We start from the raw sequence: 26516 nt of genomic DNA, 5'->3' as shown, positions 1-26516 counted from the left end.
AGCCTACAAACAGACCATGACATAATGAGCCAAAGGAAATTCAATTCAAACAAAAACATTACCGAAAAAACTTATTCTCTACATAGCTTTTCCATATCAATTCAGCAAGAGACAAGAACAATAAAGATTTTTTATAAGGAAATTTGAAAAGCACGCATGCGACATAAACATTGAAAATAAACCTTCTTATATTCAACTTATAAAATGTTTTAACACATCTCTTTTAATAGGCAAACAGGGATAGCAAACTTTTATTAGTATGAGAAACTCAAATACCCAATTCACATTCATTATCACTAAAAATGAAACAAATACTCAAAGCGCTAATCAAAACTCTAATGTGAAATCAAAACCAAGAAATCCATAAGCAGATGAGCTACATTGGTTTTAAGCCATAAGAGAACAACTAAATAAAAAACCCTTAATATTCTCAAACTTTTAACTGAAAAACTAACGACAACTAAAGAACAAAAAAAATAGATCTCTAACCTATGCCATACAAACTAAATCGTTGAATTTAAAACATTCACAAGCCAAACATAAATAACACAAGCTTGTTGATAGCCAGGAGCAGAATCTTCTCAAAGTTTTAGCCAAAGATAGGAGGGAAGAGCCGCATGCTTTCACAAGCAACCTGCCATGTATACTTTATCTTCTTTGTGTCATCCAATGTCATATTTTCACCTGGTCTTTTGCTTCTCATTATCTCAGCGTGTTCTGATGGGAAATGAAATGAAACTCACTAATAAGCTTGTTGAATGCTGAGTTTATCGGATAACATATTAAACTTATTTTTATTGTCAATTAAAATAGATGAACTTGGACTGCATGAAAGATTATATACACGTCTAGGCAAAGCTATGACAGAATCAACAATTAGAGCAAAGGAAGAAAAAATAAATTCTAGGCAGCAATGTAGTTGAAGGTTATTCTAGCAGCAATGTAGTTGAAGGTTTGTACCTTGCACAAGTCTCCAGATCTACGGTATGCAACATCTGGCTTTGGAAGAATCGTTGTCGTCGTCGTCGTCATTGTCGTCGGCGAACGAAGATCTGGGTTGAAAATCGGGAACACCAGACGGATCTGATAATTTTGGAATATGTCGTGGTGGAAATCAGCGATCCGTCGGGGTTAGTGCAGGCGAAAGAGAAATCATCTTCATCTTCTTCTCGCACTCACCACCGACGTCGGCGTTCTGAACACCTTCGTTCTCTTCCAGTTCTAAACACCTTCGTTCTCTTCATTCTCCTTCTCTTTATCTAAAGTTGCAGAGCGAGTTCTGGGCCTGTTTCAAAAAATTCAAACCAAAAGGTCAAAACCGTAATCTAACATAGAAAATAAATCCAAAAATCGACAATGTCGATTTTTGGGTTTATTTTGGGTGTGTTTCTATGTATTAAATAGTGTAGGGTATATTTATAGTTTCATGTCTAGAAATGGGTATTTCACTAATTTTGTATTAAGAAAATTCCTATGTTTTGGCGAAAAAGGTTCATTTCTTCCTTTTTTGTTATTGTCAAATTTAAAATAGGAAAAAATCATTTGTTTAAATGATTTTTTAAATTTGAGAATAATAGTGTCCATATTTTATATTTATTTATTTTCTTTTTAACAATGATAATATACTTATTAAATTTTTATTGTACCTATAAAATTTTATCAATAATAATCTACCTATTATCTTTTATGAATTATAATTTACGTATTATTGTGAGTTAATAAAAATAGTATCTATACTATTCAAAATATTATGTACATGTCTTTAATTTGTAACAAGTGTACATAATTTTTTTCAAAGTAATGCGTATGTTAGATATATAGAAATAATGTACATTGGGTAAAAAAAGAAAAAGAAAAAATGTAACTATGTTTAAATCAAATGATTTAAGGATATTTTTTGGTCAAATTTGTAGGGATTTTTTTGGTCGAAATTCGAGGGTTTTTGTTTTGTCGAAATTTTAGGGATTAGAGGGAACATCAAACAAAAAGATTGGAGTCATTAATGTGCTAAAAATCAGGAAGTTAATGACATACTTTAAAATAAATTAAATACAAAACATGAAGGTAGATTGCATATATTGTAATTTAGTTAATAATAATAAAGCATACCTATCTTACAAGTTTGGGTTTTAGTTAGATATTTAAAATTACATGAGTTAAAGTTGCAAGGACATTTAGTGAAGAACCCAAGACGGCGCATTGCAATGGGAAGCCTGAGCACACAAAAATAACAAAAAGCCAAGATAATTTTATTCAACTAAAGAAGGGTACATATGCTTGAAATTGGAGATGACGATCTAGACTAGTAGGGGGGCTCGTAGGGGGGGAGGAGCCTCCCTACCCAGCCAACTTAAGGATCTTAGATAAAAATGTTAATTAATTAATAATATTATGGAATAGGGTTGAAAGAAAATCAACATAAGCAATGGCAATGATGATGGTTGCCAAATAGTTTGCAGATGCCTCCTTTCTCACAATCTGAAGTGCAAAATGTCCAGCATTTTCCCCCATTTGGGTTGTCATCCGCACCAGGGACACACTTTCCAAGTTCAGGATGATCAGTACAACACTTGGAACCTTCAACAGTTGCTATCTTCCAAACTGAATTTTTTAAAAAAAAAAAAAAAACTATTAATTAATTCTTCAAAAAGATTATAGTCTTAACGCTATATGAACCAAAAACAAAACAAAAACAAAACAAAACAAAAAGCCTCCTAAGCAGAAAATAGTAACCAATATAATCATATGGACTTCTGCAATATATAAAATTATGTTACAAGATATTTACGGAAAAAAACAAGTGTAGACATGGATTTACACACTTAAACAAACTCTAGATTATTAGATTAATAGTAAGTAAAATTGATTTAATTAGGGTTTTCTATCGACTCATACACTAATATGATCAACCAAAAAGGAAAAAGGGAAAAAGGAAAAAAAAAAACCCTCATAGTTTGCATGCAGACATCTGTTTGACCATATATATAGGAGATTGTAAATACTTAATTGAAAAGCCTAACTAACAGGAAAAGAATAAAATATATATGATTGAAGATCATTGAAACAAACCATTGGTGGTTGACAATAGCACCAAAATGAGGACGAAACAAGGGATTGTAAACTTAGCCATCGTTTTTTTTCTAGAATTCACTTCACTTCTTCTGCTAAAAAGTTGAGATGATGTGCGATTTATATAGAGAGTCAAAATATATAGTCATAAATATATAATTACGTTCAAAATATATATATGGTATTTGTAGGGAATTAATTGACCTTAATTACGTTGTTACAAATGCTACAAATATATAAAGCTGAGTTGACTTTTGAGAATAAAGCCTAGTCTTCAATCACGTCGGCTGCAAAACTAGGAAAGGAAACGCATACTTTCTTTCTTTTATGGGGTTTTTATTATTATTTCAAAATCAATTATCTTTCCTTTCAAGATGCATGCTAGTTTTTTTTTTGGTCAAAAAGATGCATGCTAGTTATTCCTGGTAGTATGATACTTCCCCTTAGGATAGGATCATTTTTGTTCTTGTAATTTGCTTCACAATAACGTTTCCGTTTCTTCTATAAAAAGTAGAAAAAGAAAATAATACCAAAATCAAGCAGAAATTATATCTTTTCCAGCTCTTCTTCTAATAGGTATTTTCCCATTAGAATTTGCTTCATTGATAAACAAAATAATATCATTATTGATATCATTGATAAACATGATCAAAGCAAGGATGGAGTATCTTTCAAAATGCGCCCATTCTAATACCATACCTCTTAATTTTGAAAGTAGCCGTTACTAAAAATTTATCACGTTTACATACCTTGGTTTGGCCGGAAGATGGCCTAGATTGGCTGTAATTTGCCTCTCTCTAAGCTTTCTAATATGGTTATTTTGAAAAATGAAAGAAACCAAAACGAAAACCTTTTGTACTCCAAAATATTCAACTCAATTTACATATAACCTATCAATGGGCTCAATTTACATATAACCTATCAATCAGATGTTAGTTGGATTGGATCAGACCTTTGATGTGTGCGAGTTTCCCCATTTCCATTCCTAACTTTGGCCCCCAAAAAAAAATACACATGCAATGCAATCCGGAGAGCACAAGAGTTCAAACGGAATGGATATATGTGCAATTATAACGCTGTATTTTATTTCATATGATACAATTTACAACACAATAGATGATAGAAAAACAAGAACTTGAGGATTGACAATGGAGCATACAAGAAGTGTGAGCGCTGCATACAACTTTATTATGATGCATGTAATTTCATCATGCTGATGTTCCGGGTTGCTTGGGAATCAAGCAACGGCTACCTCATTCACATAAGTGGCTGCTTCGTTTGGGTGTTCATTAGCGAATGAGTTACCGGATGTGTTTGCATGAGCAGATTTATCACCAGAACCTCTGCCCTTGAATAAGTTTTCCCTTCCACCACCACAGCCACCACAGCCACCGCTCTTCAGAATGCTTCCACACCCACCACCACAACCACCGCATCCACCACTACCACCGCAGCCACCACAGCCACCACTCTTCAGCATGCTTCCACATCCGCCACCACAACCACCACCACAACCACCACCTCCACCACACCCTCCACAGCCGCCACTCTTCACCGAGCTTCCACATCCTCCACCACAACCACAACCCGCCACATCCAGCAGAGGCACTCCTTATTGCATTTCCGCACCCACTGCCACATCCTGCACCACAGCCTCCACCTTTTTTCGGCATCACTACATCTTCAGCCACCTCATTATTCAGCCCTCCTTCGGTCACTCCTGAAGAGGTCAAGTTGGTTGTTTTGCCTTCCCATGATTCTCATTAATTTCTTCAGCTACACTACCTATCTCCTTCGCATTAAAAGAAAAGCCATCATATCCTTCCTTCTTTAGCATATCGCAAAATATGAAAGCCAACGTGATCCCAGGAACTAGCATCGATTCTTCCTTTACCTGTTCAATTTTGAAGTAAAATAAGTTAAGTGTTTAATTAACTGTGACAAATCAAAGGGAAGTGATCCGACAATAAATAAATAAGGGAACTGATCATACAGTACCTGGACAAATCCGGATTTTAAGTCAAGCAATGCCACTGCTTTGCCGTAAGGATCTTCAGCAGAGAATTCAACCAAGGTCATGAACTCTTGTTCACTTTTATGTTTCTCACAATGTTTAGATTCATAGTCCAGCTTTCTTCCGCGGAATAATTTGACCTGTACCAAGAGCTAATTAGGAGGCATAATCTAGTATTCCATCTCAGCAATTTATCTTCATACCGAGATGAAGCACTCCAATATCTCCAAAACATTACTGGGCACGCTAGCGGGTAATAACAATGACCAAGAGAACGTTATATCTGTTGAAGAGCCCATCCATGTATGTGTATGACGGCACCAAAATAAACTAAAAAGCTCTACAATTACAATGTGACTTGGAAATACATAAGCGCATGGATCATGAATGCATACCATATTTTTTCCCTGGAGAACAAAGAGGTGGCCATCTCCATTGGGATTTTTTTTAGGGTGAAGGAACCAGTGAGAATCCATCAAAGACCATCCAGTCCCTACAGACTCTGCAAGAGTAGATATTTTTCCAGACTTGGTAATTCCAATCACCTCTTTCTTAAGAACGGTGTTTGCCCTTGGATTTTCCTTTTCAGGATGCCTGTAAATAGAATCCATCCAAGCCGGCACAAAGTAAAGGTCAGAGCTTCAGAATACATCATAAAACGCAAAAACATTCACAAGCTGCATGAGAAGCAATTATCATTCTGAACATACTTTCATACTACATGTGTATAAGTTTCCATTCCAGTGGAGAGAGAGAGAGAGAGAGAGAGAGAGAGAGAGAGAGAGGGAACCACATGCGTGAAATTCGTCACATTAATGCATGCACACAACAACATGTATACCTAATTTGCAGACTGATAAGCTTTGTGCCAGTTTCATCAATCACATGTGTGAAATTCTTAGCATCTTGATCCTTCCCAAGAAAGGGCAGGAAGCAAGAATTTTTGGACAATGGCCGAGAACGAACCATGTGGAGTGCATGTTGTGCTAAGGCTGGAACAGTAAATGACACAGCAATCCGAAGGTAGATTGGTTTCGAGTTCTCATTTCCAGAAGTTGGCACCACCTCCAACCATTTTTCTGCATCTAATTTAGAGAGTGGGATCAGGAAGTCTTGAAGAGAGAATGAAGTAGAACCCAATGTTTTATATGTCTTTTTCATCGGTAAGTGTGAAGGTGAATGGGATATCAGTTCAAAAAGCAGCTCTCCAGTAGGTTCACACTGGAAACAAGCAACCTGTTTCTCTCCAGACTGGGACAAAATACTCAGTCTCCGCTTAGCGTGAAAGAATAGATCATGTTGGGTCTTACTAAATGAGACAAAGAGACTTCCTTTGTGTCCCTCTGGTAAGTTCCTAACTTCAACAAACTCCAAAAGGACCTGGAAAACGAATAGGGAAACAGCTTAGGAAAAATAATTACAGTATAATTGGCTCAGGTAGGAGGCAGCCTGTGTCCTTATTTAACATCTGAAAGAAAAAAAGGTACTCACTTATATGAGCATTGCCTCAAAAGTATAAACATATAACAGAAATGAAAGCCAGCTACGGTGCTCATTTATATATCAACACATTCAATTCAAAAGCATGCCCAAATTTTGCTCAAAGTACTAATCTCGGTTCTCAATTTTCACTGGAGGTGAAGTATTCAATCTTTACATGTAAATTATGGTTTCGACCAATGAAATGATGAAACATTTCTAAATCTACAAGCGCACTGATCAGGAGTCCTCATGTGCTTTTCATGAAGTCAACTTCTAAAGTGAGAATCCATAAGTAAGAGGAAGCTGTAGACTAAGTTCCATGTTTAAATTCAAGGCATCTCTTCATGTCATTTCTATAGTATTTCCTGATTACAAGGAATATAAAAGGGAAAAAGAAAGCATGCGAGGTAAAGAAATCTACCTCCACAAATTTAACCTCTGGAAGCTGAAGTACTTTCTGATACTCGGTGGATGCAACTACATCCTTGCTCATCATGCTAGATTTGTAAGGTGTGGTTGTGACAGGACATGGAGCATTGCCTCTATGCATGGCCCCTGCCTTCCAATACCTTGTACCAAAGGCCTCTTCCCATTGCTTGGTAGTTCCAGAAAACCCAACATCAAGTTTCTTCCCTTTAGTTCTGTCAGAGTCCATGTCATCATGCTCCAATACCTTGCCAAGTAGTTCATTCAGGTCTTTACAATAAGATACAGGATGCAATTGGTGAGAATGCCAGATAAGGTCAACGTCGTATGTGGGAACACAAAAACGTTTTAGAGACTTCTCTCTGTTTCTCTTGATTAGATGAAGAAACCCTTTATACCTAGCCACAGCCCCTTGAAGAAATACATCATGGTTCATATGGGGTCTGGATACCTGTCAACAACACAAAAAGGCAGGTAAGCCAGAAGAAGCACAGAAACAGAAAAAAGAACAATGGAAAGTTAGAGGGGAGAATCATTCGGGTGGGTCTTGGTGTGTTTATTTGTGGCTACAGGTGTTATGTGAAAGAAGGATAATCTCTATATAATACATTATGCAACTAAATTTAAAATGTATGATAATTGCACAATGCTTCTTTCGACCCTTGAATTTGAAATGCATGCAGGTAATAGCATACTATCTAAACTCTCCTTGCATCCAGTTACCATAAGGAAATCTTTCGATGGCCTCACAACACCAAATAAGACTCTAAGAATGTGTTCCAATCTAAAAGTACTCCAAATGATAGTTCCTTTTATACTGATAATATGGAACCATATAAGCACTTCATTCCAAGACATATTACTGTTAACACTTGATAACTCAACACACGTATTCTATCCAATGTATTAGCTGCAATCTCATATTACCTGGTAAAAGAAAGGACTCTGTCTTTTAACAGCTGCAATCAGATCATATTTGGTGCATTTTTCAAGTCCAGAAATCCGTTCAGATATATCCTCTGACAATGCCTTATTTAAGTCTAAGTTGTAGGGTTCTTCTGGATACATACTATTCCAAATTTCTTCAGTTTGCCCTTTACAAGAGCCTTGAACCGAGGATAACACATTAGAATTGTCAAGGATCTTTCCATAAAGTTTCTCACAGTCAGTCTTGTATTGAACCTGAATAACAAACCAAAGACACTAAGCTTAGCAATTCAAGTCATCAAACAAAGATAACCAGGACTATAACAGTTCAGAGAAGCCTACTGGATTTAGTCTGTGACAATGCCAAATCCATTCACAATCAAGAGGTACAACCAAAGGTCCTTCAGAAATTTGGAACTCAGAATATTTGGCAAGCATCGGAAGCCAACAAGCATTATACCTGAAAATAGAATTTTTGGAACATGAAGTGTAAAGATCAAATGCCACAATGAAAATCCAATTGAAAACACAAATAGATTATCATTTTATGAGACTATAAAACAAACCCGATTAGCTATCCAAAAAAAAAAAACATACTCCTTACTCCACCACAATAGAACAACCAGAATTGAAAACAATGGGAAACCAGAAAACAATATTAAAATATTAAAAATGAAAAACAAAACATGTGATCTGGTACTGATACTGCACAAGAATCTAATGCACCCAAAAACTGAAGAACTGAACCAAATCTACAGGATGTGTACCTATAGATTGCCCTTTCAAGAGCAGGCCCTTCATATAGAAACCGATTTCTATCTACAGCAGCAAGAAACAGAAGCTGCTTTTGGGCTGCAGCCACAAGGTCTATGCTTATGCCAATGTTCTGAGCTTTGATCCACTCAACCTCTTGTTCCTTCTCCATCTCTCAGTTTCTCTAACAAAAGGAACACCAAATTTCAGTACCTTCATAATTGTAGTTTCCATTTCTCATCATCAATCTAATAGAAATAGAAAGCTTCAAGATTTCTTGAAATTCAAAAGCAAATAACACAGAGTCAACGCATAACCACAGTAAAGAGCAAGCATAAAATTCATGCACACAAGCTTGCCAAGAATCTCAATTTTCCATTTTTTGTTTATTCACTTAGTAATTAACACGAAAATCACCGCCGATAGGAGAAATCAAACAAACAATAAAAAAAACAGCTTTGAAAATAAATAGAGAGAGCTTCAAAACATCAACTGCCAATTTGAATTACCAGAAAGGATTGGAAGCCTAAGTTTGACCAGTTCACCGGAAATTTGACTTTCTCCACCGGAGAGTTGTTACGCGCAATTTGAAGACTGATTTTTTTTAAGCTTCTTCGGCTTTGTTCTTCTTATTACAATTTACTACAAAATTAAGATTTTCGATCAGATATTTATAGTAAGGAATTTGGAATAGTACACGGAGGATCGTCCTATACATAGTACAAGTTATTTTTAAAAGACAGAAATACCCTTTATGTTTCAGATAATTACCAGCTGACTAGTATTTTCTCTATTTGCGCTTTTACTTAGAGATATTTAGTCATATACTCATTATTAGCATTAATGATATATATAGACCCTATACTATTTAATTTTTATAAACAAACTAAAAAAAAAATCTCAAAAATGACAGATGGTCCTATTGAATTTAATTTTGATTATTAAATTACTTTGATGCCTTATTAAGTGTTTTGAGTTTTTTTATATGAGGTTTTGAGGTTAGATTTGTTTTAAGAAATCGATGACAGTTTTGTAATTTATAAGAAGTTAAAAGTCTCTTTATTATGTCGTAAATGAGTTTTGGATGTATTTTTAAAGTCCATTTCATATAGAAATTTTTAATAATTTGAACCCTTATATTGAGTATAATGGTAAATTTCCCTAATTATTATTCGTCTCATATGAACAAGTTAATGCATAAGGTCATTTAGAGGCCACTTTTTATATTTATTAAACGACTGTGATGAGCTCGTGCACAGGACTTCAATATGGGACTTTTTCCAATAAAATTAAGTTGTTTAAATATCATTCAGAAAAAAAACAAAAAACAAAAAACAAGTGTCATTCAAAAAGGAAAAAAAATCATTTTTATGGGATAAGAGATTTGAATTCGAGTAAGAGAGACATACCTACTATCCTATTCAACTGATCTATACTCAAGTTTGCAAATAACAAATCACATTGATTGTATATTATTCTAATCCTTTAAATGTTAATTGAAGTGTAGAAATTTAGAACAAGCTCACGAGCTTCCATTTTTTTCCAACTTAGGTTCTTGTGGACTTTTAGAAACCTTATAAAGATGGAAAGAGTCATTCAACAAGTGTTTGATAGTGTATATTTTTTATATAAAAAAAAACACAATAGTCTAAACTATAAGGGAAAAATGGTTGCTCACGCACACACACTATTAAGGTTCAAACATGAGACTACTGATTTGCAATTCAATATATTTTTCTACTGAGCTATACTCCGTTGACTAAAAATTATTAAATTAAGCAAAAAGCATTTTGCAGAGTGATTAGTAATTAAAGAAATGGTTAGGTATAACAATAAGTGAGCATACATCTCAACATCTCAAGATGTTATGTATATCTCTTAGCTAATGATTAATTTATAGGTAGCCAATCTTCAACCACAAGTCCTTAATCTAAATTCTGGTTGGGGCAACATACGTGTGTATATATCAGAAACCGATAACATAAATAATTCCTAAATATCAAAAATAATAATAATAATATATACAAATTTAGTCCCTATGTACAATTATGTAATTTCACTTCCCAACAACAGCGGGCCAGCTTTCTTCTCGCTTCTGTTACAAGGTGATGAAAAAGGCAAAAGGAATGACCTAAAAAGACATGGGAGTTATAGCTGCTAGAATGAAGCTTAATTTCCAATTTTGAAACAGACAAATAGAAACCGCATGCAAAATATGCCCATCACGCCATGCGTATGCAACTTTTTTTGTTTTGTTTTTTTATATAAGGTGAGACTGTCTGTGTGCATGCTAACCTTGCTCTATATCTTTCTCCTGTTTTTTCCGTGCACGACACAAATTAGAGGTGCTTTGCTTGTAGTACAAAGAAGGGCGCAGTACCAATCACCAAATAGGCGCAGTACAAGAGTGCTTAGTTCTCAGACTTAAAGAAAAAAAAAGAGTGCTGAAATTACTTATAGGATGACTAAGAATGCCAAGAAGGGGATGAATAGGGCAATTTAAGATTATAATTAATAAACAAAAAATAAACTTCAATAGTAGGATTGATATGGCTTATCAATCATGAAACGTACTAAGCATAAAATAAAGGAACACTTAGAGAATTATTTTACGTGGTAAAACCTCATATCTGGGAAAATCCACGGGACTTCTCAGTCCAACAAAAATCCACTATAGAACGATGATTACAAGAAGTACACAAGCACTTATCCTAGACACATTCTAGATAATGTTTACCGACTTCTTCATAACTCAACTTCAGTCACGGGATGATCTTCAACATTCCTTATGTTAAATACAATACTGGTCACGATTGTTTCAAGCTCGCCGGAAGAAAACCACCACCACAGTCTTGGTGCCCTTAACCGTATGAGTCACTGAACATACAAATGAATGCAATATGAAAGTATTTGATAAATCACCAAGTAAACATGGAACACTTGATGACTTATCTCAAAGATATGCACATAAGCTTTTCTGGAGAAATTTAGTTGATCAATCAAAACATGTAAAAGCTGAAAATGTGCTTTAAAAAATATCATAGGTTCAACATTGTGACTTTATTTAACGGAAATTTTTTACGGAATTATAATAAAAGGTAAATCACTACACTTTGCAAAGTTTAGGTGGTTAATAGTACAAATTGAAAGTCGCATTTATGCAAATTTCCTATAGATTTTTAATTATAGGGCTAACGACAAAAGACGTTTGGGGTGGTTCTCAATATGGACCCGAGAGTATCAATTTACACCCTTACGTTTGTAACATTGTCCAATTTCATCATTCTGTTAAGTTGATAGTGTGGTCAATCGTTAAATGTTGACGTGTCTACTGTGGACCCATATCGTCATCCACACCCTTTGGTGCTTGCCTTTCGAATTCATGAATAAAGTCTCAAATTTTCAACACAAGGACCAAATTTGGGGGTTTAGGGTTATCCCTTTTTTATATGAACGGATCTTCTCCGAGCCTATTCTAATCAAAACGACGAAGAATTGAACGAGCCAGAGCAGCAAAACCAAAACTCTAGTTCAACAACATCGTCCCTATACACTTCACCGCCTTGGCTCCTCCTCGCCAAGTCCGCGATGCCCAATGTCGACGGCACGATGCTGGCCCTGAAGGTGGTTGCTGGCCAACGATCTTTGAGTAGGCCAATTGACCCAACCCTAACACATCGTCGGCTTCAACTCCTCCTATGACCAACTATGGGCCCCAATATACGGCCCATCTTATCCCTACACCAAGGACGGCATCGCCCAGGGTCATGCGCAACCACAAGCTCGACTTCGTTAAGGACGCCTCTATTGAACCTTTCGTCTTCGATAAGCAGTACAATACTTTTCACAAGTATGGCTACGCAGGCGACATCAGCCTCTACTGGGTATAATTATGTTGGTGATTTTGAGGCCTTGCAGAAGAACCAACACGAGTAGAAGAGAGAAAAAGGAAGGAATTAGAGGAAGATGAGGGTGTGGATGACGATATGGAGCTAGAAGGGCTGAGATTTTTTAAGTTGATTTTTTTTTAAGGGCAATGATTTCACTTATTTTATTCACTTACACTCCTTTTTAGTTATAAAAAAGAAGTGTAAGTTGATAAAATAAGAGAAAAATGAGAGGAAATTACCACTCTTTTTTAAATTTATGTTATTTTATTATTTTATATAAATTTTTTGGGTTATTAGATAGGTCCCACAGTAGACGCGTCAAGATTTAACGATTGACCACACAATCAACTTAACAGAAGGATGAAATTGGACGATGTTGTAAAGGTAAGGTTGTAAATTGATAAAATTGATACCTTGGATTCATATTGAGAACCCACAAACCTGCAGGGTGTTTTTTGTCGTTAACCCTTAATTATAAATTACGCTGGTGGCATAAATGAGTCGAAACGACGCCGAAGTGGTTTCTGTGTATCTACTCAACACGGCCTCTCTGTATCAAGCTCTCACTAATTATCACTTTAATCTTATCAGTAACTGCTGCTACACTCATCCACTTCTTCTCTGCTCCAAAGCGCGCAGCAGCGAGGGAACACCATGAGCAATTTCATGGCATTAGAGCTCTCAAACTCCATAACCAAGCCCTCCATCTTCTTCGACGCCACAACTTTCTTCCGACTCAACGAAAATCTGCCCACAACAACCCTTCTAATACCACCCATATCCTTTGCCTCTCTTAAGTCCAAGCACAGAAGAAAGACAAGGGCAGCCCAGTCAAGCCCCACAACCAGTAAGTACTTTATCACCTTCGTTCATTTTTTTTCAGTACTGCCTAGCCTATCTTTCTTTTCTGAGCTTACTTTGGTTGTTGAAGAAGAAAGAAAGAAAGAATGAGAGAGTAAGAACCTCTATTTACATTTGCCACTAAATTTAGCTGGTTGTGGTGGGTTTTTAAAGTTTTTTAAAACCCAAAAAAAAGCTCAAGATCAGCATTTTAATTTGTTGGTTTACCCTTCTCATTTTCCCCCATAGGCAATTGAACAATGGTAATGGTTAGAATATGTTGTTTGTTATTTTGGGTTTGTTTAGAATTTAAAAATGGGAATCTATTTTCAGGTCCTCAAGCAAGTAACATAGCCACTGCCCAAGTGGCAGAGCAAGTAGAGGTTGAAGTTGCTGAGGGTTACACCATGACTCAATTTTGTGATAAGATAATTGATGTTTTCATGAATGAGAAGCCCAGGGCAAAGGAATGGAGGAAACTTTTGGTATTTAGGGAGGATTGGGAGAAATATAGGGAAAGCTTTTATAACCGGTGTAGGACACGGGCAGATATGGAGGGTGATCCAACTATGAAAGAAAAGTTTACCTCTTTGGGGAGAAAGGTGAAGAAGGTATGTAAATGTCTCTATCGTGTTATTTTAGTTATATTGATATTTCTTTGTTTCTGTTATAAGTAGGGAACTAAAGGAAGAACAAATTTTTTGAAGCTATGCCTTTTGTTACCTTGGAGACCCCAAATTAGATAAGTATTGTTTTTGATTTAGCAGTGGTTTTAGTTTTCCAGGTCCCAAGTAATGGAACTTAATGAGATTAAACACTTAATTCCCCTTTTTTCTACTATTTACCAAACATCTGAAAGAAAGGGTAAAGATTCTTGTAAACATATGCTTGTTTGTGTTTAGAGGTCCTTTTGGTTATGTTTGATCAGGAGTGAGCATTGCAGATTGATGATGAAATGGAAAGGCACAGTGAACTTCTGAAGGAGATACAAGACAATCCAACTGACGTTAATGCATTAGTTGCACGGAGGCGTAAAGACTTCACAGAGGAATTCTTTCGCCACCTTAACCTACTTTCAGAAGTTTATGATAGTTTGGAAGATCGTGATGGTAATTGAACATGCTCAATCATCTCAAAGTTTGTATTTGGATTATTTTCGTGAAACAATTGCTGATGACCTGATTTTGACCTACATGAACTTGTGAGAGTGTCTCTGGTTTTCATTATACTTTTCAAATACACTAAGAAGTTTCACAAATTGTTGCAAAACTCTGACCTGTGTGACTATGGGTGGAAAAATATGATGTACAATTTACGTCTTGGACTTTAATTACTGACAATGACAGATTCCATTTTCCATCTAGAGATCAATTTTGTAGCTTGTTCACCTATCTTATATGATTGTCTCAACTTTGAGCAGCAATGGCCCGGCTGGGTGCTAGATGCTTGTCTGCCGTCAGTGCTTATGATAACACGCTGGAATATGTGGAGACATTAGATACTGCTCAGGCCAAATTTGATGACATCCTAAATTCTCCTTCAGTTGACGTAGCATGTGAGAAGATTAAAAGCCTTGCCAAGGCAAAGGAGCTTGATTCTTCGTTGGTATTATTGATAAACAGTGCTTGGGCTTCTGCAAAGGAGTCCACAACGATGAAGAATGAGGTATGGTCAACAACCTTGTATTGATGAGCTTATGTTGGATTACAGGATATTTTTCATAACCCATCAATGTGTCACAGATGCACATGGGAAGGATAAATTAGCAGTTATTCTTAGAATGGTTAGAAAATGCTTAAAGAAAAAACCAAGCAATGGATTTATTCAATTATTTCTGAGGTATTAATGTGTATGTCATTATAGAAGCTACAGTAAGATACTCCTGAATGTTTTCTCTGAAAACTATCAAGTATTATTAGAATTTAGAATGACTTGAGATGCTACCTTTTTCATAGAAGCACTTGAAGAAATGAAAATAATAGCGTTAAAGACATGTATACATGCTTGCGTTTGTCCTGTCACAACTCCTACAAAATAATTTTATTCTTCTATTGGTGTTCTCTTGAAGCTACTAGGGCATCAAGCAACTCTGGCTTCTTTAACCCAAGCTTCGGCCATTATATAGTCTTTACTGCAATATTATGTTTGCCTTCATGTGCTCAAATGCTTGCCCTTCCTTGTATTCTGAAGATTTGATGTCTTAATGCAGGTCAAAGACATAATGTATCATTTGTACAAAGCCACAAAAAGCAGTCTTAGGAGCATTGCCCCAAAAGAAATAAAACTACTCAAGCATTTGCTGAACATTACAGATCCTGAAGAGAGATTCTCGGCATTGGCAACAGCCTTCTCCCCTGGTGATGGACCTGAAGCCAAGGACCCCAAAGCCGTATACACGTAAGAGAGCCCCTTGTTTCTTCAGATATTTTTTTGGGCAATAGCAATATCTGTTATATTTTTGCAATGTAACATGTCCTGTATTTTCCACTTTGTGGTTGAGCAGTACGCCCAAAGAGCTTCACAAGTGGATTAAGATCATGCTTGATGCATACCATCTAAATGCGGAAGAAACTGACATTAGGGAAGCCAAGCAGATGACTCAGCCTGTGGTTATACAAAGGCTGTTCATCCTCAAGGAAACTATTGAAGAGGAATATTTGGAACGAAGCACAGATCAGAAGTCTCAAACAGAGGATACCAAACCAGAGGAATTATGAAGTACTTTAGTGACAGCTTTATTTCGGGTTGCTATCTTCATGTGGGAGAAGGATCTTAGTTTTACAAAGAAGCTGAGTAGTCAACTATGGCATCATGCCATCCTTCCATCTTCTTAGTTTGGCTCTGTTTTGACACTTGAGAGGATGTAATAGAAATTTGAGTGCCATTTATTTATTTCTTTAAAAGAAACCAAACCAAAACGATAAATAAACAAAATGTCTCAATACAAAATACAAGGTAAAATCTAGTTCTGAATCTAACCTATCCCACTAGCTGCTTGCTGGTGGAACAAACCAACAATCAAGCCAACCTAGTCTTCAGTAATAATACCAAGGAGGGTGGTATTTTATGTTTTTTTTGGTCCTCCTTTTTACCCAAGTCCCTAGATGTCAGTTAATATTTTTATTGAATGGTGGGTGGTGGATGAATAATATTTGTGCTCGACTTTAGTCCTCCTTTTTATGAAAAAAAAATGCATGAGAGAAAACGGAAAAAAAAATTACGACAGAAAATTGAACTCGTGACCTACTCTAACCTTAATACCCAAGGAGTTATCCAATCTTCTGTGATGTTGCGTCCATGGTAACAGACAAGGAGAGAGACGAAGGGTTGCTCCGCCTTGTTATTAAAAAAACCATTTGAGTTAATTGTAGAATTAATAATAAACTTGATCCACCACTAGATGAAAAACTATAATTAAATGTTTTAAATAATTGTGATTAAACATTGTATTATTCTAATCCAGAAACACTCATTCTTCTTCCTTGTTCTGCGGTTCTGCACTGCTCCCCACATTGCAAGTCAAACCATATTCCCAGATCTCTTTCCCTCTCCCATTCTTCTGACCCTTTGATGCTCTTTTGTCTCTAAAGCTCCAAGATTCATATTTTCTGTGCTATAGTACTTTTGTCACATGCTTGAATTTTTTAGTCATGATCAAGATGCTTTTGTTTCAATTACTGCATCTAATTAATTTGTTGGAGCAAATTAGTTGAAGGTTTTGTGTCAAGTAGAATGAGGTGAGGAATTACAAGGCAGGAAGAGGTTGAGTTTCATGAAATTCAGAAGGGTATTTGTTTTGGTAGTTGGTGGAATTTAAAAAAGTCACATATGTTGGTTTGGTTATGTGTTTGATAGCCAAATGGGGAGACCTCGGCCTAAGATAAAAGGATGATGAAGGAATTAGATTATTGGGTTTTAAGGCTAATAGAGTTTTTCATCATTTGCCTCTTCATTCTTTCTGGACCTACTTCTGCAGATGAAGGTAAGCATGTAAATAAAACTTATGATCATAATTTATAAAGAAACAAAATTAAATAAGGCATTAATTTATTTTTTAATCAGATTTTGTACTTCAATCTAGATTAATTTTAACTATATTAAGTTTCATCCAGATCTCTTCTCTTCGGGGTTCAGTTTCTAACCTTATGATATGGTCAAGAAATTAGGTGGGAAATGAGTCATGATCTCTTGTAACTTTGCAACAAAAAAGTCTCATATATGGTCTGCTAATCTACTAAAATTCAAAACCATTGAAAGTGGTTGATCTCAACATGGAGATCAGTCACCTAACCGTTATGTCAAGGGAGATCCTTTCGGAGATGCGAGACTAGGGTTCTCAAAATTTGGTTACACTTATATCTTGATTGTTCTTAACAAGATCTAATTTAATTTCTGCTGTATTATGCAGGCAGCTTTGTGAGCATTGCATGCTGCGCCGAATCAGATTATAAGGATAGTAGAAACATTAACTGGATATCAGACTTTAATCAGTTCCCTAATAACAGAGGCTGCCACACTTCAGTTAAGGCAGTGGTAAACAATTCTGGTTACAACAGAACCAGAGTATTTTACCAAGGCTCAGGTCAGAGAAGATGTTATAAGCTATCAACAACAAAGGGTGAAGACTATCTGATAAGGGGCACATTTCTATTTGGACCTCTTTGGGGCTCACACTTTAACTTCTCAGTTTCAGTTGGAGTGACCCCAATTGGTGTAGTAGATTCATCTGAGGACTCAGTGGTGGTTGAAGGAATTTTGAGAGCCACTGAGGACTTGACCTACTTCTGCTTGGTGAATGGGAAGGGAGGAGCTCCTTATATTTCAGAGCTTGAGTTGAGGCCTCTGCATGGCTTGAAAAAATATCTACAAGACTTCCCTTCAAGTGTTCTGAAACTGGTTGCAAGAGTTAAATATGCAACTTCAAAAGAGGAGATCAGGTATGCTTTCTAGAACTTGATTTCTTTAAACCCAAGGAATGAATCAAAATTAGAAACATAAATGGCCTAATTAAGATGGATTATGACCATAAGAAAAGAATGAAATTAAAAATTGGCTCCCCAAAACTCAATAACCCAAATCCAAAAGCATACCTTAATTTGCTAGTTTACATTTATCTAACAGGAGAGAGTACTTCAAAATTTCAAATTATGCCAAACCAAAGTAGAAAAACTAGCATTTATACTTCTTATACTGCCCAATGCAGTCTTGCTCTCACTTTGTGTTGCATGTGACTTGTGAGATGCTGACATGCATCTGGGAATGAATAATATTGTAATAGTGATTAAAGGAATAATGGCATGTGGAAATCTTACACAAATTCTGTCTCTTCTCATGTCACAAATGTGCAATTTTTCTTGTTTAAATATAACATCTATGATTTTTTTTAATACTTATTATGCGTATGATTTTACACATTAAATTGTATAGGAAATTTTATTATATCCAATTCAAATGTGTCATACCAAGCATTGTAAGACACGCATTGTACCACACGTTCTCAATAGTCAATTAATTTATACATCTATGTGATAAAAGGTCAAAACTTTAGATGAACTTCTCGCACAACATCATTAGTTACCCATTGGGAGAGTTTTTATAAGAAGCATTCATGTTCATAAGAAAATTTTCACGCACTTCTATTAGAAGCATAAAGCACTTGAAAAAGGAAATATGTCATGTGATTGGCGTAAAAAAAATAATGGTGTAGTATGATAGTTCTAAAGTAAAATGAATTGGGCCAACGTAGTCTAGTTCAATAAAAAAAGCATTGATTTGCAAATTAGTAGTCTCATGCTCAAATCCGTGACACCGGTAGTGTGTGTGAGAAATCATCTCCTTGTAGTTTTTTTTTAAAGAAGTAAAATCAATTGGTGGAACCCGGCTCCTCTATGAGCCTCAATTGGCCCCACTCCGCTTTCAAAGGGCCTATTGAAATCAACCCAAAGAGCGAGACAAATTTAATATCAGGCCTCGTTAATTTTCAGGTACCCAAATGACACAAGTGACAGAATTTGGACTTCAAATTCAAGTGACCTTGGAAGTGGAACCTCTCTTATAACCACCAATGTCTTCATCTCCGGCAACGCCAGTGTGAGCGTGCGAGTCCTACAAACAGCTCTGGTGGCTTCAGACCAATTGGTCATTCTTCACAATGGCCTTTCCACAACAAGCTACCAGTACCTTATGTTCCTCTACCTTTATGAGGTCAACCAGACAGTTCAACCTGGGCAAAGGGTGTTTGATATTTACCTCAACAATGAGCTGAAACAATCGAGATTTGATGTCTCCGGTAATGGCTCCAACTACAGGAGCTTGCTTTCACTGTCACAGCAAATGGGTTTCTCAATTTGACACTGGTTAAGGCTCCTGGGTCTGAAAATGGACCCCTTTGCAATGCTTATGAGATCTTGCAGGTGCTTCCATGGGTTCAAGAGACTAACCAAAGTGATGGTAAGTTTTGTTTGTCACTAGAATTTCTAGTTTCCAATTGGGTGTTTATAATAATTAGTGGGTTTTCTAGCCTTCACTATTTCTTTTGTCTTATGACACATTATTTCTTCAGTGGAAGTGATTTTGGAGGTGAAGAATGAGTTGTTGAAGAATAACCCACAAAATGAAGTTTGGGAGGGTTGGTCCGGAGACCCATGTCTTCCAGTTCCCTGGGATGGTATAACTTGTGCAGCCATTGATGGTTACCTTGTCATTACCAAACTGTAAGTTATTTATTTTCCTTGCTTTTGAAAAAGTTCTGCCAATGGCTTGGATGGAATCATGACAACTTAGTGTTTGTATTGAATTATACTAGTTTTCAGTTAGGCGAGATGCTTTGGGGTTTAAAGATCATAATTGTACAACTTCTTGTATAAAAAAAGAAAACCGTAAGTTCAAATGGGTAAATTTTTTGAATTTTGTTACATAAATTGAAAAGAATTTTGATTGCAAAATAGGTAAAAAGTAGATAAGTATCATATTTCACGGAAAATTGATAATTCATTATATTTCAATGTTCTATTATAATTACTATTGCTTTCTTATAGGTATTTCATGCTTAACTTTGCTCATTATTACAACTTTCAGGGATCTTTCTTCTGGCATCAGTAGAGGGTCTGGTCAAAGTAGCATTCTTAAAGGGCCAGTTCCTTCAAGTATCACTAAGCTGACCTACCTAATAGCCCTGTATGGTTAAAGCGCCATTCCTTTTGGTTTTTAGTGTTGGATTCTATTGATTTACTGTAACTCTAATTTCAATGCATTGCTGTCTTTTGTTTGTGATATGTAGGAACCTCAGCCACAATGGCTTTACTGGCGATATTCCAGCATTTCTTCCTTCCTCCTTGTTGATCTCAGTGTAATTTTCTCTTTCAAATCCTACGTTGATGGAAATTTCTGTTCGCGATTTAATAAATAGCTATCCAACTGCACTAATGAAATACTAACACATGCAATATTTGTTCACCGAAAGGATTATTATGAAAATTGCAAATAGCCTGCATTTCTTAGATAGGCTCCTTTAAGGTCATTATGTGATGTTAGGAAGGTCTCCACACCTGTTACCTTATAAAATCTCTAGTATTACCCTGCATGAGCCATTGGCATTAAGCTTTGTAAAATGGCTTAATCCATTCATCCAGCCGGGAGCTGCAGGAAAGTGTCATTCTCTTACATGGATCAAGTGACTTGTTCTGGGCATAGTTTGGAAGATAACGCCCCATCTGTTGTGCTGATACTGAATTTACACTGACACACATACACATTTCCGATTTGTATACTTGCATGAAAACATATCACGCTCAAATTGTGAAATATCTACTAGGATTATACAAGTCCATATGTCAAGTTGTAGTTTTTCTTGGCATTTCCTGTCTTTATACTTGCATGGGAACGCATGAGCAATTTCTGAAATATCCTATATTTAAGGCATATAGGTTGAATTCTCAAGTCAGTTAGTTTTGGAACTACCCATTGAAGTCAGTCTGATTTACTGGATATATAATGACTGTACTTTGATGTTTGATGTTCTGATTCTATAGTTCAACAAAAAAAATTGTTAAAAACTGGAGGTCAAATTTTTTATTTTTTAAAGGTTTCACATATTCTTTTCTTTGTGTACTCCTCAGTTCTATGTATTCTGAGCATTCCAGCGAGAGTGTTGTATGACCCCCTGCGAGTTTTTTTTCTTCTTCTTGATTGGTTTGCTTCATATTGTCAGGGATCTGAGCAGCAATGATCTTTCGGGGTCAATTCCAGTATCTCTTATCTCACTGCCTCATTTGGAAACACTGTAAGTTTTTACTTCGATATTCGTTTTCACGTACGAAATTAGTGACATAGCATTAAACATGCCACCATATATTCATGTGCATGTGGTTGATCCACAGATATTTGGGCTGCAACCCTCATGTTGCAAAAAAAATTCCCTCCGGCTTCAATGGCTCAAAATTTACCACAGAGTATGTATTTATTCTCTATGAATTCAAAAAAAATTAGTGAATTGAAGAATAACTAAAAGTATTTAAAAAAAAAAAATTCTGAAATGTGTATGTCTATATTACATCCATGGAAGTTGCAGTGTTCTAGAATCTTCTAAACGACGAATCATCATTGGCGCTGCTGCATCTGGGTCTGTACTACTAACCATTATAGCTGGGATAATTTTTTGCATTTGGAGACAAAAATTTCTGCCTCAAGGAAAATTTGATGCGAAAATACATCATCCTATGGCAAAGAGTGAGTGCACTACATGTTATATTGTTCATGGTATTCCACTCATACTTCTAAGATTCTAGGAACAGTTATTTCATTTTGGTTTTTGACTTCAACGGTAAGAAATACAAATTCCAATTGTTGGTTGCCAATCTGGAAAAGTAGCCCCCACAACAATAAAAAGACATCACAGATTCTTGTTTCATGTCCATTCCTGCAATTTTCAAGATTATTATACTAACACACATTACACAGATTATAGAGTACTAAATGCCTAGTATGTAAAAAAAATTGTGAATAAAAAAAAAAAGAAATGAATCAAATTAAAATTAATGCTATTAACTATACATGGTATGAAATATTCAATTGTATTACAAATGTGGAATTTCATACAGATCTTGAGACAAAGCATTTTCTTATACAATCATTATTAGTAAAAATCAAAATATATTACACCTATTATTAATAAGTTATTTTAAGTATAAATATATTCAGTTTATACCATGTGCGGTCTAATATAAACTTGCCAGAAGTATGCAAATTTTTGCTGGCTTGTTTTGGGACATGATTTTGCAAGTTAATTTGGCACCACACTTGAATTAGGGAAAATAAAAAGAAAGTAAAATTGGCACAATACAATGACATAATGTGTAGTTACAGCTTTTCTGCTATAGTTTGTAGAGTAATTACTGGATATATCACACTTGGATGTAATTTTTGTGTAAGTAATTTAGCATCATCATGTCACCGTGGTGTTTGAAAATGTGCAACTTGGCATAAAATAGAAGGCGTGACCATGAATTAGAATTTTGAGTTTGCATCCAATATCTGTTGGGATGAATGAAAGACAAATATATGTCAATTATACCCTTGTACATTCAATAAACAAAAATTGTTGGGTGTGCTTATGATCTATGAAGTGAGCACATTGTTTACATTGTCAGGCTAGTTGAGGAAGTTTTGCAGATTATATAGTTTGCTTTTCTAAAATACGTAGCCTCTGAATAAAGATATCCTTGAACTGCAGATTTAATCTTCTCATTACCCAGCATGGATGATCTGGTTTTAAAGTCAATATCCATAGAAACATTTACTCTTGAGTACATAGAGGCTGCGACCCAAAGGTATAAAACATTGATAGGTGAAGGAGGTTTCGGGTCTGTTTACCGTGGAACTTTAATTGATGGTCAGGAAGTGGCAGTGAAGGTTCGATCAGCAACATCAACCCAAGGAACTCGGGAATTTGAGAATGAGGTTGGAGATTCAATTTTCATTTTTGAGCACTTTTGGTCATAGCTTTTGATAACTTTATGCAACAGTCCAGTTATCATCTAATGTGATTTAGCTATTTTATATGACTCACAGAACTTGAAATATCACTCCTATTCTCCCACTCCTTGTGGAGAAGGGAAATTTGTAGTCAGCTACCATTAGATAAAATATAACACATCCTGTGCATTCTAGATTACTTAATATCTTTCTATTTTCACATTTGCTTTTCCCACCACCTACAATTTTTTACTTCTTTGCGTTCATTACTCACCCCACCCAAGAATATTCCCGATTACCCCTATATCCTAACCCACTTTATTTTGGGTTGTTTTGAATGGTGGTGGTAGCCATGGTCACTGCCCATGTCAATGCCCCGATGGGCAGGGCCCAGCTGGGGTGTTGCACCCCAGAGGCAACCCCTACATGGTTCAAGCATTTCCAGGGAAAATGCTCCTTGGCTGGGGTGCCATAACAATCGTAGTTTTTCTTTATTTCAAGTTTGTCCTTTTAGGTGATTTTAGTAGAGGTTTAAGTTGTAATTAAGTACTGATAACTACTATAATATATGACAATTCATGTTAATGTAGGAAATCATTGCTTATCATTCTTTGATCTTTAACTTGTCTGTTTATCTCATATCAAGAAATTATTATTATTTTTTCCTTAACTGGTGGATGAACTATCATGTTATGTTTTGACATACCTTAAAAGCGAAATGACGATTCTTTTAATGTACTTTACAGCTAAATCTTCTTTCAGCTATTCGCCATGAGAACCTCGTCCCTCTTCTTGGTTATTGCTGTGAAAATGACCAAGAAATTCTAGTTTATCCGTTTATGTCCAATGGCTCTCTACAAGATCGCCTCTATGGTACTGGTCACCTCACTCTTTCTCTGGACTCATACCTTTTGATTTTCATTGTTACTGAAATCAAATAAATTAACAGGGGAAGCAGCAAAAAGAAAAATTCTGGACTGGCCAACCAGACTGTCAATTGCTCTTGGTGCTGCTCGAGGCAAGTTATATATAGTATTCAATATTATTTTCATGTACTGGATGTTCATCGTCTTTTCCCATTAACATTTTGAATATCAGAAGGTTTGAAGAGTACTTTCACTGTTCAGGTTTGACGCATCTTCACACTTTTGCTGGGCGTTGCATTATACATAGGGATGTGAAATCAAGTAACATTCTTCTGGATCATAGCATGTCTGCCAAGGTGGCAGACTTTGGTTTTTCAAAATATGCTCCCCAAGAAGGTGACAGTTGTGCTTCTCTGGAAGTAAGAGGGACAGCTGGATACTTGGATCCAGAGTAAGATTGTTTCTTCAGCTTAAGTTGTTCGGTTTGAATTGTTTTTGGGTTTTGTAGTTTCTTATTTTAGTTTATAATCAGAACTGGTAGACTGTAGAGATGTCGGACTACAAGAACACTCTGCCAATTTAAATAAAATAAATAACGTTTAAGCTTGCATCTACATACAACGTCAATCTGTCACCATACCCTTGATGAATGTACATGGACATGGATCCGCTAGGTACATGAACAAATTCAGGACAAGCTAAAAATGTCTCCTACTTTTTGCATCTTGAAGTTTTCAGGTAGTGCAAAAAGCATAAACTGTAGAAAACATTTACCTGAACTTAATAATCTCAATCTGGTATTGTTCAGGTACTACATGACCCATCATTTATCAGCTAAAAGTGATGTATTTAGCTTTGGCGTTGTTCTGCTTGAAATTGTAAGCGGCCGGGAACCTCTGAACATACACAGGCCACGTCCCGAGTGGAGCTTGGTTGAATGGGTATGTTTGATCATGTTTAGAATCCAGGGAATGTTGATACATATATTGTTTCTAAGTCTGATGTTTTATGTAAAGATCAATGACCTCTTACATGACACCGCATTTTGATAGACTGGCCGGAAAATTTTTCCTATTCTTTTTCCCCCTCGAAGATTCAAATCATTGTGAATAAGCATAGCGTAATTATCCAATAAGTGCAAACTAACAAAAAGACACCTTTGCATGCAGGCCAAATCCTATGTAAGGGAATCAAAGATTGATGAGATTGTTGATCCAAACATAAAAGGAGCGTACCATGCAGAGGCTATGTGGAGAGTGGTGGAGGTGGCAGTGTCATGCATCGAGCCCTTCGCAGCTTCCCGACCAAACATGGTTGAAATTGTACGGGAGCTGGAGGATGCTTTGATTATAGAGAACAACGCATCAGAATACATGAGATCCATAGAGAGCTTTGGATCTAATCGCTTTTCTGTGGTCATGGAGAGAAGGATTCCATCACCCTCTCCTTCAGAACCTTCACCTATTTTGTCACAAATGGCTCCTCCGGAGCCAAGATAGTGAATGGTTTTATGAGATTTTTCGTCACTTCATGAATGATTGTTTTGTTGCTTCGCATAAGTGATAAAGGAGAAAATTAGGATAATTTCCAAATGCTCTTTTTGAATTTATGCGCCTTCTTGTGTAATATATTTTTCTTACAGTGAAGGAATCTACTTAACGCTATTATAGTTCTGAAGAATGGTGTGGGCTTTCTTTTGCATTGTTTGACCCTTTTAATAAATGATGAGAACAGCCTACCAAAACCAATGCAATATATGCAGGCATCATAGGGTCTCAACGTTAGACTTCTTAAATGTGTCACTGAGAATTCATAATTGTACCAAATTATGCTCCACGAAAATTACTTAAAGTGCAAGTGCTTCTCCAAAAGTACTTGGATTTGTAAAAAAAAAAAAAAAATCCATGTCCCTGTACTGGTAATAAAAGCACTTCTAGCAAAAGTTCTCTAGAGTATAGTTCTTTTTAACATAAGCAGTCCCGAACGGGTCTAGTGAATTTCTAACACGGTAACGGAGCTCTGGTTGCAATAGATCTTGGATTTAAAGCCGTCACCCCAATTTTCACTTGTTAATTAATTTGCAAGATGGGGGGATGTATACTAAGGAAAGGAGTTAGCTTGAACACATGTCTGATCAAATTACGAGGGTCAGTTGTGTAAGCAAAACAGACAGGAAGTGAGGGTGTATGAATTCATTGATTCTTATAATAAAAGGATCCAAAGTCAATCTTGAAAACTATAAGTAGCAAGCACCTAAAACCGAGACAAAAATCCCCA

General features: G+C 36.0%; 3 protein-coding genes across 4 annotated transcripts; 2 read left to right on the top strand and 1 right to left on the bottom strand.

Annotated features, from left to right (window-relative positions):
• Positions 1 to 4132: 4132 nt before the first annotated feature.
• Positions 4133 to 9322, bottom strand: LOC103336026 (DNA-binding protein, putative (duplicated DUF1399)). The gene is given in 11 exon segments (XM_008239065.3): positions 4133 to 4658; positions 4660 to 4807; positions 4810 to 4963; positions 5068 to 5223; positions 5479 to 5677; positions 5925 to 6463; positions 6987 to 7442; positions 7919 to 8173; positions 8261 to 8378; positions 8686 to 8855; positions 9181 to 9322. Coding segments are annotated over 10 exon segments (2535 nt in total). The 5' UTR covers positions 8844 to 8855; positions 9181 to 9322; the 3' UTR covers positions 4133 to 4306.
• Positions 9323 to 12789: 3467 nt separating this feature from the next.
• On the top strand, positions 12790 to 16293 carry LOC103335408 (endoribonuclease E-like protein). Of its 2 annotated transcripts, XM_008238422.3 has the most exons (7): positions 12790 to 12945; positions 13153 to 13408; positions 13735 to 14012; positions 14345 to 14510; positions 14822 to 15066; positions 15611 to 15798; positions 15905 to 16293. In XM_008238422.3, exons 2-7 carry the CDS (start codon positions 13216 to 13218, stop codon positions 16116 to 16118), a joined length of 1284 nt encoding a protein of 427 aa, XP_008236644.2. In that variant the 5' UTR covers positions 12790 to 12945; positions 13153 to 13215; the 3' UTR covers positions 16119 to 16293. The 2 variants fall into 2 exon arrangements, with proteins under 2 accessions (XP_008236644.2, XP_088900138.1); XM_089044012.1 differs by lacking the exon at positions 12790 to 12945 and having other exon boundaries at positions 13116 to 13408.
• Positions 16294 to 16846: 553 nt separating this feature from the next.
• Positions 16847 to 25940, top strand: LOC103335398 (nodulation receptor kinase-like). The gene is given in 16 exon segments (XM_008238403.2): positions 16847 to 17383; positions 17810 to 18338; positions 19386 to 19705; positions 19708 to 19851; positions 19964 to 20114; positions 20479 to 20577; positions 20681 to 20749; positions 21611 to 21682; positions 21780 to 21851; positions 21956 to 22128; positions 23132 to 23358; positions 24120 to 24246; positions 24323 to 24391; positions 24501 to 24690; positions 25048 to 25180; positions 25409 to 25940. Coding segments are annotated over 16 exon segments (2799 nt in total). The 5' UTR covers positions 16847 to 17289; the 3' UTR covers positions 25739 to 25940.
• Positions 25941 to 26516: the final 576 nt, after the last annotated feature.

Source organism: Prunus mume, linkage group LG1 (genome assembly GCF_029339155.1).
Source record: "Prunus mume cultivar Tortuosa linkage group LG1, ASM2933915v1, whole genome shotgun sequence".
NCBI lineage: Eukaryota > Viridiplantae > Streptophyta > Magnoliopsida > Rosales > Rosaceae > Prunus > Prunus mume.
The sequence above is the reverse complement of the archived record's forward strand: the minus strand, read 5'-3'. Positions and strand labels throughout refer to the sequence as shown.